We start from the raw sequence: 17,674 nt of genomic DNA, 5'->3' as shown, positions 1-17,674 counted from the left end.
AAAAAGTAAATGTTATTCTATCTTATTAAAAAATTAGAACTTGAAGCCTTTTATAGTATCCAATTTCATTTTTTGAAAACTCTGCTTTGAGCTCTTTATTAATTTGGAGTTATTGATAAATTTTATAGACAGTAGTCTTTTCAACATTATTTTAAGAAAGACTTTAAACTTGAAAAGATGCACTGCAATGGACAATAGTATTTAAAATCTGTTCTTTAGATCAATAGCAAAAATGATATTTGCCTAAATTTGAATTCTGAAAGCTTTTCTTTGGAATATTTCTAGCTTGGCTTTATTTTTTGATAAATCATAATTTATGTATAGCTTTTTATTTTATATGTAGTTACTCTTTTTGCCACAGTGTATTCTTCGAAATTGTCCATGTGAATTAGGAAACAAGTTATATTTTTCTCATAGAAAAACTTTCCGGAAAATACTTTCCTGATCCAAAGATACAGCATTACATGTTATCATAGATGGACCCTTTATTAATGAATCCCAACTCAAAGGATTATTACCATCCTCAGAAAAACTTCCTGCATTTTCCTAAGATTTTATTGTCCTGTTGTGTGCTCCCTCTTAAAGCCCAGCTCTGAGAGAGAAATTGTATTAGTTATGTTTCTTGGAAATCATGCTGAATAAAAACCTCAAATCTCAGTGACTTATAAGAAATACCTTCTCTGTTGAATCCATGATTTGGCTGATTATCCTAGGACCCAGGCTGAGGGAGCAGTCACTATTTGAAACACATGCTCATGGCTTGTGAAAGTGAAGTCACTCAGTTGTGTCCGACTCTTTGCCACCCCGTGGACTGTAGCCCACCAGGCTCCTCCGTCCATGGGATTCTCCAGGCAAGAATACTGGAGTGGGTTGCCATTTCCTTCTCCAGGGGATCTTTCCAACCCAGGGATCAAACCCGCGTCTCCCACATTGCAGGCAGACGCTTTACCCTCTGAGCCACCAGGGAAGCCATGGCTGATGAGGCCAAGTCAAATTATACAAGCACATTCAGTTTGTACTTAGAGCAAGTGTACATTATATCCACCCAGGTTCATTGACCAAGCTCAACACTGGGGCAGGAAAAGTATATACCTCACAGCAGAAGTGCTAAGTTTCAGAGTAGGGGAAAGCAAATGGATATTTGCTGAAAAGAATACAGTCTACCACAGCCTGCTACTTTGGTCTTAAATATTAATTTCCCTTCTGCATGTAAAAGATGTGCCTTTCCCCAAAGATGGCAAGCTAACAATGTCACCCAGGCATACCAGTTTCAAAGAGTCTCCAGTTAAGTCCAGTTGGATTCTTCCTGATCTAGAGACCTGTGACCTGAAAAGACCAATGATATTGCTTCACACAATCAGCAAATAATGGTGACAAGGACTGGGGCAATTCTGAAACACTGCTTGGCAAATGAACAGAAGTGCCCCTTCTAAGGGGACAGGGAACACCTTTGGATTTGGCTCTTGTTCTGCTCTCTGGAAGCAGTTCTTTATCTGTGGTTCTTCACTCTGCCCTTTGGGAGGTTCTCCCTGTCCATTACTAACTTTGGCCATATCTGAAGAGGGCATCAGAGATTATGCCCATCTGAACAGTTTTCTCAATTGGGGAAACAAATATCATTTTACATCCCAAACAATCACAGTCTTTTATTTTATTTTATTTTTTTTTCAGTGGGTTTAGTCATACATTGATATGAATCAGCCATGGATTTACACGTATTCCCCACAATCACAGTCTTTTAAAATCCAGGCTAGTGGTATCTTTGCTAATACATTTTTTCTCAAAAAATGGTGGGAGTGGTGGGAGTGATGGTTGTTTTGATTGGCTATTTCCTCATATCAAACTGATTTACCAGCTGCCTGGATTTATAAATAAAAGTTTTATTGGAACAAAGCCACACCCACAGGTTTACATATTATCTATGGCTGCCTTTCTACAATAGCATACGTTGGTCCCCTGCTTATGATGGTACAACTTAGGATTTTTCAACTCTATGATGGTGTAAAAGCTATATGCATTTGGTAGAGACCATACTTCAAACTGATCTTTTCCTGGGCTAACAATACTCTCTCATGATCTATAGTAATGCTGGGCAGTAGCAGCAAGCCACATCTGTCAGCCACACAGTCACAGAGGCAAACACCCATATACTTAAAACCATTCTGTTTTTCACTTTCAGTACAGTAGCCAGTAAGTTACATGACATATGCAATACTTTTTTATATTACAAAATAGGCTGTGTTAGCTGATTTTGCCCAACTGTAGGTTAATGTAAATGTTCTGAGCACATTTAAGATTAGGTATATTAAAGGCACTTTGACTTAGGATATTTTCAACTTAGGATGAGTTTATTGGGATGTAACCCCATCATAAGGAAGATGTGTAGTTGAACTGAACTGAGTACCTGCAACAGATTATATTCTCCTTCCCACCCCTCCACCCCCCACAAGTTCTTCTTAACATTCATTGTCAAAAAAAAGCAATTGCCCTGTAGAAAGCTCTCTTCTGACTTGTCTGATTGCTTCCTGGTAGTTTACATAGCTTGTTTCACCTGTTTTCCGGTAAACCAGAAGTTAGATCTAAGTGCTTTATTAAATGTAGTTTCAGATTTTTTTAAATAAAAAAACCCACAAGTTGTTCTGGGCACTTTGTACTGCATCACATCAGGAAGCTGTCATGCATACTGGGTTCTGCCTCACAGGAAAGTACAGCCAATGTCAGGAACAAGGTACACGGGACAAGAAAGGAGTCAAAGGCTCGGTAAGATAAGGATATTAAGAAGAGACAATAGATGAGGTAGAATTGGATGCTATGCTCCACAGGTCCATGAAAACAGCCAAACAATAGCATTCGGGGTATAGACTGTTGACTAAAGAAAAACGTACAGTGTAACAGCTGAGAGTTGGGTTTTAGTCAGTGTCTTATTGAGCACTAATAGACAGCCTCTCAGATAGCTCTGAGGAAATGCTCTGAAGAGGTAGGGAGGAAGAGGCCAGTATATGTGAGATTTTGGCTACAAAGTATGTGCAATCCAGCATATATCTTAGTAGAAGTTTACTTTTAGTTAAGGGGAATAGATACATCAGTTAATGATATTTTAGCGCTTTTCTAAGTATGGGAGGATGCAAGAATCCAGATTCATAAAACATTTCCTAAAGTATATCTAAGGGCCATTTTTGTTTGCCTGTTCTCCCAGAGCACTGAATGCTCCTGTTCTTTGTCCTGAATTCTTACACAGTGTCCTAGAGGTTAGCAATCAATGACTTGACCCTTGTAGAACTGGAGGGTAGACAACACTCATTGTTTTATTAATACAAGACAAAACTCATGGGACCTGGGACTTCCTGATGGCTTAGTGTGTAAGAATCCGCCTGCCAATGCAGGGGACACTGGGTCCACCCCTGATCGGAGAAGATTCCACATGCCACAGAGCAACTTAGCCCGTGCACCGCACCTCCTGAAGCCTGCATGCTCTGGAGCCCACGAGCCACAACTAACGAGCTTCTGTGCCACAATTACCAAAGCCCAAGTGCCCAGAGCCCGCCAGCTGCAGCTACTGAAACCTATGCACCTAGAGCCCGTGCCCTGCAGCAAGAGAAACCACCACACCGAGAAGCCCATGCACCAGAGCTAGAGAGCAGCCCTCCTCTCGCCACGAGTAGAGAAAGGAAGCCTGCACGCACCAAGGAAGACCCAGTGCAGCCAAAAATAAATAAAGCAGTGTATACATGTCCCCCCCCCCCCCAAAAAAAAAGCAATGGAATGGAATCAGTAATCAAATGGTAGGATGACAGGAGGGTGATTAAAATTCGAGCAGGAAAATAAGATAGAATTTGGGAATTGAGGCAGTTTGCTGTATCACGTTCAGCTCCTTTCATTATCTCCATCCTAGAGAGAACTAATCAAGAAGGGGCCTGGATGAGAGTTCTGTGGCGTATGAATGCCAACACTTAAAAAAAAAATTCCAAGTAGAAAAAAGTCAGAGCATTTTCCTGGTACTCCTCCCCAAACAAAATTCATACCAATATGACCAGTAACTTATACTGCACTTGACATTTTCTAATCTTATCATCAGGTATTCTGGGGAAACTTCTTGGAATTAGAGGACTTGGAAAGTTTATATTTTAGTAAAATCTAAGCCATGGGAATTCTTTGTCCATTTTCTTCATTTCTTTCTTAAATATAATCATAAAGGAAAATGAAAAATATTAGTAGAAAATTAGCAAAAAGTCTACCTGTGTCTCTCAAATAACTTTAGAATGAGAATCTAGCATTGTAGATTTTCACACAGAAAGCTGCTGTTTCCCTAAATGTAAATAAAGTATCTGTGTACTAGAAATCTAAGCTGCTGTTGCTTTTGAGCTTTCTTCCCCACCAGCTTTACTGAAGATATGGGTGGCAGACTATTTGTGACCTCATGGACTGTGGCCTGCCAGGCTCCTCTGACCAAGTGGTTCTCCAGGCAAGAATACTGGAGTGGGTTGCCATTTGTCACTGATAAATAAAATGTAAAATATTTAAAGTTTACAATGTGATGACTTGATCTATGTGTACACTGTTGAAGGATTCCCACAATCTAGTTAACATATCCAGCACCTCACATATTTACTTTTCCTTTTCTTGGTGAGAACACTTAAGTTCTATTCTCTTAGTAAATTTCAACCGTACAATGCAATGTCATCAACTATAGTCACCATTTTTTTTAATAGGAGTTTTATTTTTTTTCAATTAATTTAACTGGAGAAGAATTAGAATATTGTGATGGTTTTTGCCATACATCAACATGAATCAGCCACAGGTATACATGTGTGCCCCCTCCTGAACCTCCCTCCCACCTCCCTTCCCACCTGATCCCTCTGGGTTGTCAAAACCAGAGGCTTTGGGTGCCCTGCTTCACGAATTGAACTTGCACCGGTCATTTATTTCATGCCTGGTTATATGTATGTTTCAATGCTATTCTCAAATCATCCCACCCTCTCCTTCTCCCATTGAATCTGAAAGTCTGTTCTTTACATCTGTGTCTCCTTTGCTGCCCTGCATGTAGGGTCATCAGTACTGTCTTTCTAAATTTCATATATATGCATTAATATACAGTATTTGTCTTTCTCTTCCTGACTTACTTCACTCCATATAGTAGACTCCAGGCTAGACACCATTTTCGAACTTTAAGAACACATTAGTTTTTCTGGTTTCGGCAATGGTGACTTTAAAAAAATTTTAAGATACTTTATTTTTTAAAGCAGTTTTAGGATCACAGCAAAATGGAGCAGAAAGTTCAGAGAGTTCCCATATACCTACTGCTCGGACACCCACCATTATATTGATACTATCATACAGAACAGTTTCGCTGTCCTAAAAATTCCCTGTGCTCTGCCTATTTGTCCCTCCCTCCCCCCAACCCCTGACCACCACTGTTATTTTTATTGTTTTCATAGTTTTGCCTTTTCCAGAATGTCATATAATTGGAGTCATTCAGTATGTAGTGGTTTTTTTTTTTTTTTGAGTACCATCTTTTACTCCCACTGTTGATGAAAATTCAATGAACTACTGAATAGTTAAGGGGTGCGGGGGTGGGGGGAAGGAATTTTATACAAACCAAACTGAAGATTATAATCCAGGAAGCAGATTCTCAGAAAGCTCTGAGGACTGTTCTGCCTGTTAGAAGTCAAAGGCATAGTCATTTTTGAGACAAAGGACTGTGTATCTAAATGACAAACCGATACTTCACATAAAGTCCACAAGGCATACTTAGTCCAGGTAAGCAGGAACAAATTGAGGGACAAGTCACTGTGACCCCTTACAGAGCTAGAAAAGAACCCTATTGTTTGAAGAAGTTACATTGCCAGCCTCAGAAGACAGAAAGAAAGGGATTTTTATGGTTGAGCAGGTGCTTCCAACTTTGAGGAGCTCTGGTTAATGTGTAATGGAGATGCACACTGCACATTAGGGAGGGAGGAGGCCCAAAGGGAACCACAGAGAGAATTTTGTTTAATTTTTCTTGTCCTGCCTTAAACTAAAATCTAAATGATATACATCAGTGCCTCTTTCCCTACAGCCTCCCCAGATCATATTGTCCAAACTATGGCTGTTGGCCAACTTGATGGATTAAAAATAGTGTTTCAGTGTAGTTTAAATTTTTCTTAGAATAAGGGAGGTTGAATGTCTTTTAATATTTTTAAGGGAAATTTGTTTTTTTTTTTAATTTGCCAGATCACGTGGTTTGCCCACCTAACCACTTTATCAGTCTGATTTTAGAATATGCTATGTGCTGCTAAAACAAGCTTTGAAAGCTTTAAAAACAACAACAACAAAAAAAAGATTCCTGGTCTCCTCCAGACATTCTGAATCAGAAGAGCCCATATTTAGGTTAAATAACTCTCCTAGATTTAAAAAACATTGACTTAGATCATCAAAACAAATTTGTTGCTCTAAATATTTACAATAATGTAAGGTGTTACATTACCTACAAAGTGGCTGCAACATATTGTACTGTGTATTAAATTTTTAACATTGTAAACACTAATATTTACCATAGAATTTAACATTAATACAACTTGGGGGAATGATGGATGGCTCATGTTTCAAAAAAAAAAACTAGAACTTCTGAGTTTTCTCAAACTCGGAAGCAGGCAGCAGTTTAATATCAGGAGCAATGATAGAGAAAGGAATCAGAAAACCAAATCACAAGGAATCAGAAAACCAAATCAAGCAATGTTAATAAGCAACGGGAATGAACACATTGTAAAACTACTTCAGTAAAAAAAAAAAAAATTAACAAATTTCTAAAAAGCAAAGGAATATGAGACCCATAGAACCTACAGAGTCAGAATTGGCCACCACTCTTTCTGAGTTTGCTTCTTACTCCCAAATTTTAACAAGATTGTTCATTTTAGATAGCCAAAAGAATTTATATTACTTATTTGGTTTCATATTACATTTTGGACTACGCTGAAACTAAAAACTGCCTATCCGGAGAAGAAATCGTCCTAGGTCACTCATAGGCTGATGAACAAAATAAATCCAACATCACAAATCTTCACCTGCAAAACGAAAACAACGGGAAACACGTGGGTCAGCTCCCCGTCGGGAAGAGAGGCGGGGCGGTGTCAGGCACAAGGGGGTGGGGCTAGCTCCACAGTGGAGGAGGGTCCCGAGCTCCCGCTCCTCCTCCGTGACGTCACAGGCAGGGCCCGCCCCCAGCCGCGCGGGACGCCTGTTATAATCGCGGCTCGCCAGCGCCCCGGAAGCTGCCCCTTCTCGGGGGTCATGATGGGCAGCAAGATGGCGTCTGCCAGCAGGGTCGTTCAGGTAAGGAGACTCGGTCGCCTTTCTGTGCCGTGGACGGTAGGGAAGGTGCTGACTGTAGCACCCGCGCTGGGGAGGAAAGGCGGTGGTGGAGGCTACGCGGTGACCGCGGCCCTGTGTAGGGCCAGCAGCTGCTTCCCCGGGTGTATGTGAGAATTGGACCTTGCGCTTGTTGGGACGGGCAGTGAAGCCTGGGACGGAGCTGACGATTCGAGCCAGGCCGAGGGAGTGCATCTCCGCAGGTAGGCACTTAGCTGTTGCAAAGTCCCTGGACTGCCCTCCACCGAGACCTCTTAGAGATCCTCTTAGCAGGCTGCAGGCTTGGCTGCCCTGGCAATATCCTGGCCAATCAGCGAGCGGTGTTGTCTAGGTTTGTCGCGAATCAGCCAATCGGAAGGAAGGCGGTAGAGAAGTGAAAGGAAGCGACCCTTCGCTCTGACCCAGTGTCCCTTCAAGGTCTTGGGAATGGCCAGAGAACTGGCCCCGCGGGCTGCGTCCTCGCCGGATACTCTCCTCCACCAACCAGAGTCTGGTTATAGGCCTGATGGGGGAGAATGGAAAAAATATATATTTAAGTTTTTCTGTAATGTTTTTTTCCTAGCTTAGATTGGCGCTAGAGGGACTTTATCAATCCACTCATCAGCTACTAACTCCTGACAGCTTTTGTTTTTGCTTCTTCAACTGTGGTCTTTAGCTTAAGTAGGAAAATTAAACTTGGTCTATAAAGGGCGATAACCTCCACTTTTGTGGTGGTTTTACTCGAGTTTTTTTCCAACTCAAATTGCATTATTGTACAATTAACTTTTAACTTTGATATGAGAAGTGCATTTCCCTTTTCACAAGTACATCTCTTGAAAGACTTTTTCTTAAGTTATTTGCCTCTGAAATAGAATCTTAGATCCCAGTCTTTGCTCCCATTGCAACAAATGATCCTCACTTATACATTCAGTGGGTTATTATTAAGCCTTAATTAAAGATTTTGTGAGGATAGGCAAACACCCAACAAAGGACCAGTATCCTTAATAGATAATTATATGTATCAATAATATATAGCCCAATTTTTTAAATGGGTAAAAAAAAACTTGATAATGCACAAAGCAAGATATTTGAATGAGCACTAAGCCAGTGAAAAGATGTTCAACATCATTACTTGCCAGGAAAATGCAAATTAAAACTAGGAAACCACCAAAATTATTAAAAAGACTGACACTGACAAGTGGTTATGAGAACACGAAGCACCTGAAACTCTCATCCATTGCTGGTGGGAATATAAAAAGGTACAGCCACTTTGGAAAACTGGTTTTTGGGCCTTTACTACTAGTTAGACATACCTACCCTATGTCCCAGCAGTCTTACTCATAGGTTTATACCTGGGAGAAATGAGTGCATATACCTATTTAAAAAACAAGATAAAAATGTTCATAGTTGCTTTATTCATAATAACACCTAAACCAGAAAATATCCAAATATCCATTAGCAATATAAAGTGTGGTAGACTTGTTAAAATGGAACAGCACACAGCAATAATAAAGAACTATTAATACATGCAACAAAAAAGATGCTGTGAGATACAGAATAAGGAATGGCCTGTTTACTTCTAACAGAGCTGCAAAGACTTATATTCACATTCATAAAACAAAGCAGTACGTGCTGACAACATGTTAACGTTAGCAAAATGTGTTGGGTACTTCTGTGCCAGGCCTGTACTCAGGGCTGGGACCACAGGGCCAACAGGACGATACAGGGTGCCTCCACAGAGCTTAGAGCTTGTTGGTCAGTATCTTGAAGAGAGAGTAGTATTTCAGCAGACTGGCACAAACTGATAGGAATTCACAAAGCATGGTATCGCCATTAAGTAGAGGAATTTGGCTGGACGCAGGGTATTTAAAAATAATTTTAGAAGAGTAAGTTATAAATGCCTGCTGAATGTCAAGCAATATATATTTGATTTGTTTGAGATGATGCAGTAGTAGAGAGGAGATAATCATGTAGGAAATCATTTAACTGTATAAGACACAGGGGGAGAAGGTAGGTAGTTGGGTTAAATCAGGGTTTGAGATTTACAGCAAGGCAGTTGAGAGTGCTAAGAGGTTGCTCAGTGGACTGTGGATGGGCTAGAGGAGAAAGGAAGTAAAGTCAAGATGGAACCACTTGACTGGGAGAAAAGGGAGAGATCAAGGAAACGAAGGGCTGCCTGAAACTGATAGTGGGAAATAACAAAGAAGAGAGTAAAAGGCTGTAGTTGAGTTTGGATTTTAGGTTAAGATTTTAGGGATGGTACAGCTCTGAACTCAGTAAAGAATTAAGAGTAAAAGAAAAGAACCTTTCAGGAATAGACACTAAACTGGAAAGAACACAAAGGTCAATGGGCAACTTAGAAGTTTTCCTAAAGGAAATAGTAGAGGAAAGGAGAAAAAGGATTAAAAAAACAAAACGCAGATAACTATTGAGGCCTGCGCAGGTCCTAACCTGTCCGTGGTTTGGAGTTGCTATCTGCCTCATAAAGCAAAGTAAGTAGAGGGGTGGTCTTCTGAGAAGGCAAGAGTTGTCTTCTCCTCTGAAAAAGCCCCTAACATAGTCGACTTTGGCATCTTCCAAGAATCGTAGGGCAGGGATTGAGGCGGCATGAGGCTGGGTTTTCAGTTGAGGGAGAAAGAGAAGACAGTATTTCACTTTTAACTTAGCCTGGGCTTCATGAATCATAGAAGTGGATTCCTTTATAAAATAAGTTTCCCCCCAAAATCAAAGATAATGAAAAAAGATTAAAGGGATTCAGAGAATGTCATAGAAGTAGATAAAGACAAGATGATGCAACTTTTGTATAATAAGTCTCTGAAAAAGTGAAAGTAGAGTTGACCAATTCTCAATACCTATAATTTAATAGAACTTTATTAAAGTTCTATTTACAAAAAGATACAAAAAGAGACTTAAAGTTATACTTTGTAGTTGAGATATTTGACCTAGTATGTTGACTAATGGGTATATTCTAGTAAAATCATTGACTTTTTTTTTTTAAATCATCGACTTTTAAAGAAAAGAATTATTTGGTGATCCAAGCAACAAGACCAAGTACTTACTAAGTTATCAAAGTTTTCAACAATAATACTTCTTAAAGGAAAACATGTGGATAGTATATTTAAGGTAGTTAAGGAAAGAAAATGTAAATGTAAGCTTTATCTAGCTGCACTGACCTTCAAGTATAAAGGCCACAAACTCTTCTAAACCTTTAGTAACTCAGGGAGTACTGTGCCCCAAAGCTCTTTCTACTAGCTCTCCCAGGGAATGAGCATCAGACTACTAAGGAATACTTAGTTGTACTTGTAGCTGTTTTAACACAGGAACTGGATATAATCACTGAGTGTATTTAACTGTAGAATTAAGGCTAGATAATGCAGATAAGGGAGAAAGACTTGTTGGTAATATTTGCTCTGACAGTATCTATCTAATAAGACTTTTTAAATGAAGGAATAAGAGGAAGAATATACAGAAAGTAGAATAAACTTGTAATTGCCTCTGGTTATTAACTGAGCCCTGGTGGCTCAGAGGTTAAAGCGCCTGCCTGAAACGCAGTAGATCCGGGTTCGATCCCTGGGCCAGGAAGATTCCCTGGAGAAGGAAGTGGCAGCCCACTCCAGTACTCTTGCCTGGAAAATCCCATGGATGGAGGAGCCTGGTAGGCTACAGTCCATGGGGTTGCAAAGAGTCGGACACGACTGAGCAACTTCACTCATTCATTCATTAACTGGTAGTAAAAGATGGGGAGGGGTGGCAGAGAAGAGATTACCATTAATTACTTTCATTCTTTCTAGTCATAGTGAATCAATAGATAGTATCTCAGAAACAGGCAATTGAGAGTATTATCTAAAGGTAACAGCATAACATAAACATTATACAAAAGTACAGATCTAAATACCAAAAAACCAACAACCAACCAACCCCACAAATGAAAGCAAAGAAAAAGATCATAGGACAAAGAATGTTAAATAATGATATGACAGAAAATATACCAAATTTATGAGTTACAAATGTAAGTGGTCTCACTCCCCTTTTAAAAGTATTCTCAGGTTGGCCAACAAATGAATGTTTAATGTTATATAAGAGGCACAGCTGAAACAAAGAGACTTAGAAAGGTACAAATAAAAGGATAGCCAACTGATCTATAAGGGCATATTACTATGCTTTTAAGTGTACAAAAACTATATTGAGCTGGATTCTTTCTCTCTGGTATATGTACACATGTTTAAGTGTGTGTATACATATTCACATGCCTGTACAGTTAACCCTGACTGACGAGTGGTCTGTTCACTCATTTGTCTAATGTTTGCTGAGCATTTACTGGGTACTGGGTACTGCTGCAGAAGTACTTCATTTTCCATCTCTGCCCTTCCGGGAGCTTTGCTGTCCTGTAATCACTGGCTCATTTATCTGTCCTCTACACAGTATCCTTAAGATGTTCAGGTTGCTGTGGAAACATAGGAGTCCGTTTTAAATCGGATTTAGGGATGGGGAATCTTCTTAAGAGAAGAGTGACAGTTGAGCTCTTTTACAAGATAGTCTGGTAAAAGCAAAGACATGGAAGTAGGGTGGAACCAGGCAGAGGTTTCCTGGCAGAGCACATGAGCTCTCAGTTGAAGGAGGGTGGAAATGGTATGATGAGTTAGGGAAAGAAAAAGTACTTCAGAGTACCTGGAGTGAGTGGTACCATGGTGGGGAATGAGACTGGAGAGGTAGGGAGAGGCCAGATCCTGATGGACCTGTAGGTGCCAAATGCCAGTTTGAAGTTTATCCGGAAAAACATCAGCCTGGAAGATGGATAGAACACTCTTTCAAGAAGCCTGGCTATGAAAAGAAACAGTTACTAGACAGAGTGAGAAGTTATTTTTAGGGTTCTGTTTATTAGTCTCAGCATTTTATATATATTCAGATGATTTCATACTGAAAGTTCTGCTTAAGTTCCTCTGTAGCATTATCTGGAATTTTAGTGATAAAAAATTAATACTCTTCAAATATCTTATTAAAAAGTTATCTAAATACATGTATTCCTATGGGTGTAGGAAAAAGAATAAAGTCAAGAGTTATCAGATGTTTAAATCTATTTTATGTGTGTTTTGAGCTTATAGATGATGTTGTTTTCTTTGTGCTTTTCTGTGTTTTTACCAGTTTTTTGTACACAGAACATGTGTTACCTTTGTTGTCAGAAAAAGTTTGATTACCTAATTTTCAGTATGCTTTTTATCCTAAACAACTAACTATTAAAACATAGTACAGAAACAATAGTCAGTACAAGTCAAGGAAACTTCCAGTTCTTACCAGTCAGCTGTGAGTTAGAAGTCATGCAACGTGAAATCCATGTCACCTTATAGGGTTGTTTTGAGGTCAGTTGGCAGTACAGTACAATGTTTTGTGATGTGTAAAGCACAAATTTATTATGAACATCAAATAAGATAAACGATAGCTCGTAGCCTGGCTGTCCCTGTTGGGGAAGGCACAGTTATTCCTTTCTCTGTGGCTGCCCTGGGTCTTCGTTGCAGGGCAGGCTTTCTCTAGTTGCGGCGAGCAGGGCTGCTCTTCCTTATGGTCGTGGGCTTCTCATTGCGGCGGCGTCTCTGTTGTGGACCGTAGGCTCTAGGCACATGGGCTTCAGTCGTTGCAGCTGACGGGCTCTAGAGCACAGGCTTAGTGGTTCTGGCACTTAGGCTTAGTCGCTCTGCGTCGTGTGGAAATTGCCTGGACCAGAGAGCAAGCTGTGTCCCCTGCATTGGCAGGTGGATTCTCATCCATTGTGCCACCAGGGAAATGCAAGAGTAAAATTTAACAGTAATTTTTTTAATAGAAAATTTAAAGTTGCTGTCAACTACTAAGTTATTTTAACAAAGGTGTCTGCTTGTGGGATTCAGTAGATTATTTCTTATGTAGTTAATGAGGTTCTCTTAGTACTTCATTTCTTTCTCATGCTTTTTTTTTTTTTTCTTTTAGGTAGTCAAGCCACATACTCCATTAATAAGGTTCCCTGACAGAAGAGACAATCCTAAACCAAATGGTAAGCTGCAGTTTATTTAGACTAAAAAAATATGTACAATCAGATCTATACATGAATATTTTATTATAGACTTTCATTTTAAAATCAGGTTGACAATTGTAGCATAGGTCACAGTGGTATGTTAAGTTTTTAATGATACTGAGTTAATATATGGGAATTTTTGTTCTACCTTTTCTTCTGTCCTTCATAAGAATCTCCCATGTTTATATATGCAGAGATTATGATGAATAACCACCATTCCTATATCTTTCTCCCAGCTAACCTTCTCTTTTTCGTTCACTCATATATCTGTTCATTCAATCAGTAAATATTTCTTGGATTGCCTTAGAACTTAGTAGTCATTACCCATTAAAGTAATTGAAGATTCTGAACAAGTTCTGTTTTTCTTTTACTCGTCTGTTTTTCTTTTACTTGTCTGTCACTGTCTTTATTATAAGATACTCAACCTTTAATTCAGGGAGAATTTTAACAAATTTTATATGGATATTTTTAACTTACTGTAACTCTTGAAGAATATAGGTGACAAACAAGTCTGGAAAAAAACGAATCTCATTTCCATCTACCAGCTTTTTTATTCTCCATTGTATGATACTACCTGTAATCTCTACCATAGGGCAAAACTTAAGTAATGTCAGTTATCCACATGGATTGAACTCCACCATCTAAAAATTTCATTATTTTATGAACTTACTCAATTTAGTAGTTCACTCACTTAAAACTACCTCATTTGCTTTAAAACAAACTTATGAAACTATATAGCTACCCAACCAAGTTACTCTATAAGACTTACCTCTTGGAATTGTAATACTTATCATTTTAAGAGTAACTTGATTATTCAATAATAAAATAGTATTTTAAGACCCTGAACAATCCTTCTAAGTTGTTGGTTTTTTTAAATTTCAGTATCAGAAGTTCTACGATCAGCAGGACTACCATCTCATACTTCCTCAATTTCGCAGCATTCTAAGGGAGGTAAATCGCCAGACTGGCTGATGCATCAGGGTCCACCAGACACTGCAGAGATAATAAAAACTTTACCTCAGAAATACAGAAGGAAACTTGTGTCTCAAGAAGAAATTGAATTTATCCAAGTATGTTATTGCTCTTTATCACAATGCTGTTGAAGACACCTTAACATTATTAGCTTTGGAGTTTCAGATGCTGATTTACATGTTCTTCCAATTGTCTTGTCAAGGTGTGTCCATACCTAAGACAGGGATGGTCAGGTAGGCCAGGACTATGAGAAATAAATGATGTTTGAGCCCTCAATAAATGTGCTTGAAAGAATAATTTTATTTAAATATTTAGTTATTTTAAATTCTTTATTTGGCTGCATCTGTTTGGTTTTTTTGTTATTGTTTTAATTGTAGGCATTCTGGATCTTTGATCATTGAGGCATGTGAGCTCTTTAGTTCCAGCATGCAAACTCTTAAATTGTGGCATGTGGGATCTAGTTCCTGACCAGGGTCCTCATTAATTTTTTTATAGTGTAAAGGACCAAGGAATTTGAGGACCATTGACCTAGGTCAAACTTCAGTCCCTTTCAGATCTGAAATTCTTTATAATATTGATATGAGATATGAGAGCCCAAAAGCTATGAAAAATCTGAAATTTGTTTTAAGACCTAAAGATCATTGCTTTAAACTGTCTCAGATTTGTATAGTTCCCATGAAAAATTTCTTTGTAAATGAAACACCTAATCTTATTGCTTTATTTCTTCCTTTTCAGCGTGGAGGTCCGGAATAATCACTGACAATGAGGCTGCAATGAGAAGAGACAATGAGACTCTTCTTTTAGAAGAGTCTTTCTAAAGAAGGACTTCCAGAATGACAAATGAAAAATTGTATATTAAACAACTTTAATAAATATTCTGTAAAAAGAAAAAAAAAGATGAAGTATAGAAAATTTAGATGGACACTTATATCTCCTAATTTATGTATCTTGGTCAGCTTCTCTAGAAGCTTACCTGATTGTTTATATACTTTATACCTTAATTAAAGTATACATTTTAAAATGTTAGCCTATTAATTTACTTTTGATTATCAAGCATAACAGTGTTGAACTATTGAAAGCACACAATGTCTAGTGAACCATCAAAGGCTTCTAGTAATTTCACTTTTCTTTCAGTTTCCGTTTAAACAATATATTTGGCAGAATTGCAGCTTTCTGGAAGTAATTTTCCTAAACTTGAATGAGGATCCATGAAATAATAACTCCATTATTTGTTCTTACTTCTCACGGTTTTTGCATTCACAAAGTTACTGGAGCATAACTGGCTTATTAACAAGCATATCCTACTCTAAATGATAAAAATATACCCATGGTAAAACAGTTGACTTTGTGGTATTAAGACTAGGGAGTTAACACATAATATTATATGTAACCTGTATTCAGAAAATGCCAGAGTATAAAATGGAAAATGAGATCAAAATGAATATAGCATAGGAATAACATTTGACCAGAAATTGTAATTTATTATGTTTTCAGGGGGGTTAAAAAAGTCTTGTTCTTTGGCTTATCTCTTTGTTTTGATTGTGATCATGTATACAAATCCTGATAATCATAACTTTCTCAAATTTAATTGTCTGAAAGTCTCATAAAATCAACCTATTTACCTTAAGGCAATTAATAGAATTTTGATAGGGTCTTCCTGTACCAAGGGTATGTATAATCGTGAAAGTAAAGCCTCACGAAGTGAAATAAATTCTCTTCCATACCTTTAATGATTTCTAGAATATGTTTTAAAGAAGTCATCCCTAGTAGGGTAATTCATGAGTAATAGAGTAGAATTGTTGAGTAAATTTTTGTGTTTGCCCAGTTACATATGGATTAATCTTTATACTTATTTTGTTTTTTCTGCTGTTTCAGAGTTGATCTGCTTTTTGTGTAAATTCTATATTGTGGCCTATTATAAATGTTGCCCAACTCAAATGTAAGATAGCAATTTGGTGCTAGCAATAAGCTACTCTGGTAATGCATGAGAAATACATGACTCAGGATTTCTTTTTTATTATTTAAAAAAATGTATTGGAAAAATTTCTTAAAAACCAGTACTATTCTCTTTTGTCTCCTTAGCTTTCTTATTTCAGTCAAAAGAAGCTCATGGCAAGTTTTTTCTTCTTTCAGAAACAGAGTAGGTTCAAGAGATGAAGAGTGGCTCAAATAATACTGTGGGCCAGCAGTTAGAAACCCCCATACTGGAACTGAGGGCCACCTTTACTGCAGCTGCTGCCATGAAAGTTCCAATGAAAAAATATATCACTTTTATATAATTCATGACTAGAGGCACGACAAAAGAATGTTAGTGGGAAGTGCTGTCATAGGATGAGCTCCCAAAGAGGATAGTGTCATAGAAGGAATTTGGGTTTAGCGTTAATAGCTTGTATATTCATTTAGGAGTTAAACACTTAAGTATCCGTAACCATTAGCGAATTGCTTAGTTTGTCCAACTTCCAGTTTTTTTTCCAGTACTTTACAGTTTGGTAAGCAGGATCAAATTAGAGTATTGACTGTTGCTGTTGTTGTTCAGTCCCTTAGTTATGTCTGACTCTGTGACCTCATGAAATGTAGCATGCCAGGCTCCTCTGTCCTCCACTATCTCCCAGAGTTTGCTCAAGTTCATGTCCATTGAGTTGGTGATGCTAACACCTTCTGTTACCCCTTTCTCCTTTTGCCTTCAATCTTTCCCAGCATCACAGTCTTTTCCAATGAGTTGGTTCTTCACATGAGGTGGCCATAGTATTGGAGCTTCAGCTTCAGCAGCAGTCCTTCCAATGGATATTCAGGGTTGATTTTCTTTTGGATTGACTTGTTTGATCTCCTTGCTGTCCAAGGAGCACTCAGGTCTTCTCGAGCATCACAATTCAAAAGCATCAATTCTTCAGTGCTTATCCTTCTTTATGGTCCAACTCTCACATCCATATATGACTACTGGAAAAACCACAGCTTTGACTATACAGACCTTTGTTGGCAGAGTGATGTCTCTGCTTTTTAATACTCTGTCTAGGTGTGTCATAACTTTTCTTCCAATGAGCAAGCATCTTTTAATTTCATGGCTGCAGTCACCATTCCCAGTGATTTTGGAGTCCAAGAAAATAAAATCTGTCACTGCTTCTACTTTTCCCCCTTTTATTTGCCATGAAGTGATGGGACCAAATGCCATCATCTTTGTTTTTTGAATGTTGAGTTTTAAGCCAGCTTTTTCACTCTCCTCTTTCACTTTCATCAAGAGGCTCTTTAGTTCTTCTTTGCTTCCGGCCATAAGGGTGGTGTCATCTGCATATCTGAGGTTATTGATATTTCTTGATTCCAGCTTGTGCTTCATCCAGT

General features: G+C 38.4%; 1 protein-coding gene across 1 annotated transcript; it reads left to right on the top strand.

Annotated features, from left to right (window-relative positions):
• Positions 1–7,176: 7,176 nt before the first annotated feature.
• Positions 7,177–15,364, top strand: MRPS36 (mitochondrial ribosomal protein S36). Its single transcript, XM_043887732.1, has 4 exons — positions 7,177–7,308; positions 13,282–13,345; positions 14,249–14,436; positions 15,074–15,364. The coding sequence occupies exons 1-4, from the start codon at positions 7,267–7,269 to the stop codon at positions 15,089–15,091; spliced, it is 312 nt and encodes a 103-aa protein (XP_043743667.1). The 5' UTR covers positions 7,177–7,266; the 3' UTR covers positions 15,092–15,364.
• Positions 15,365–17,674: the final 2,310 nt, after the last annotated feature.

This window comes from Cervus elaphus, chromosome 25, assembly GCF_910594005.1.
Source record: "Cervus elaphus chromosome 25, mCerEla1.1, whole genome shotgun sequence".
In the NCBI taxonomy this organism is placed as follows: Eukaryota; Metazoa; Chordata; class Mammalia; order Artiodactyla; family Cervidae; genus Cervus; species Cervus elaphus.
The sequence above is the reverse complement of the archived record's forward strand: the minus strand, read 5'-3'. Positions and strand labels throughout refer to the sequence as shown.

Excerpts from the sequence above, each read along its gene's own strand:
- MRPS36 (XM_043887732.1), top strand. The coding sequence starts at position 7,267 with ATGATGGGCAGCAAGATGGCGTCTGCCAGCAGGGTCGTTCAG. Across the intron at positions 7,309-13,281 it reads CTGCCAGCAGGGTCGTTCAG|GTAGTCAAGCCACATACTCC; the intron begins GTAAGGAGACTC and ends TTTTTCTTTTAG. Across the intron at positions 13,346-14,248 it reads AGACAATCCTAAACCAAATG|TATCAGAAGTTCTACGATCA; the intron begins GTAAGCTGCAGT and ends TTTAAATTTCAG.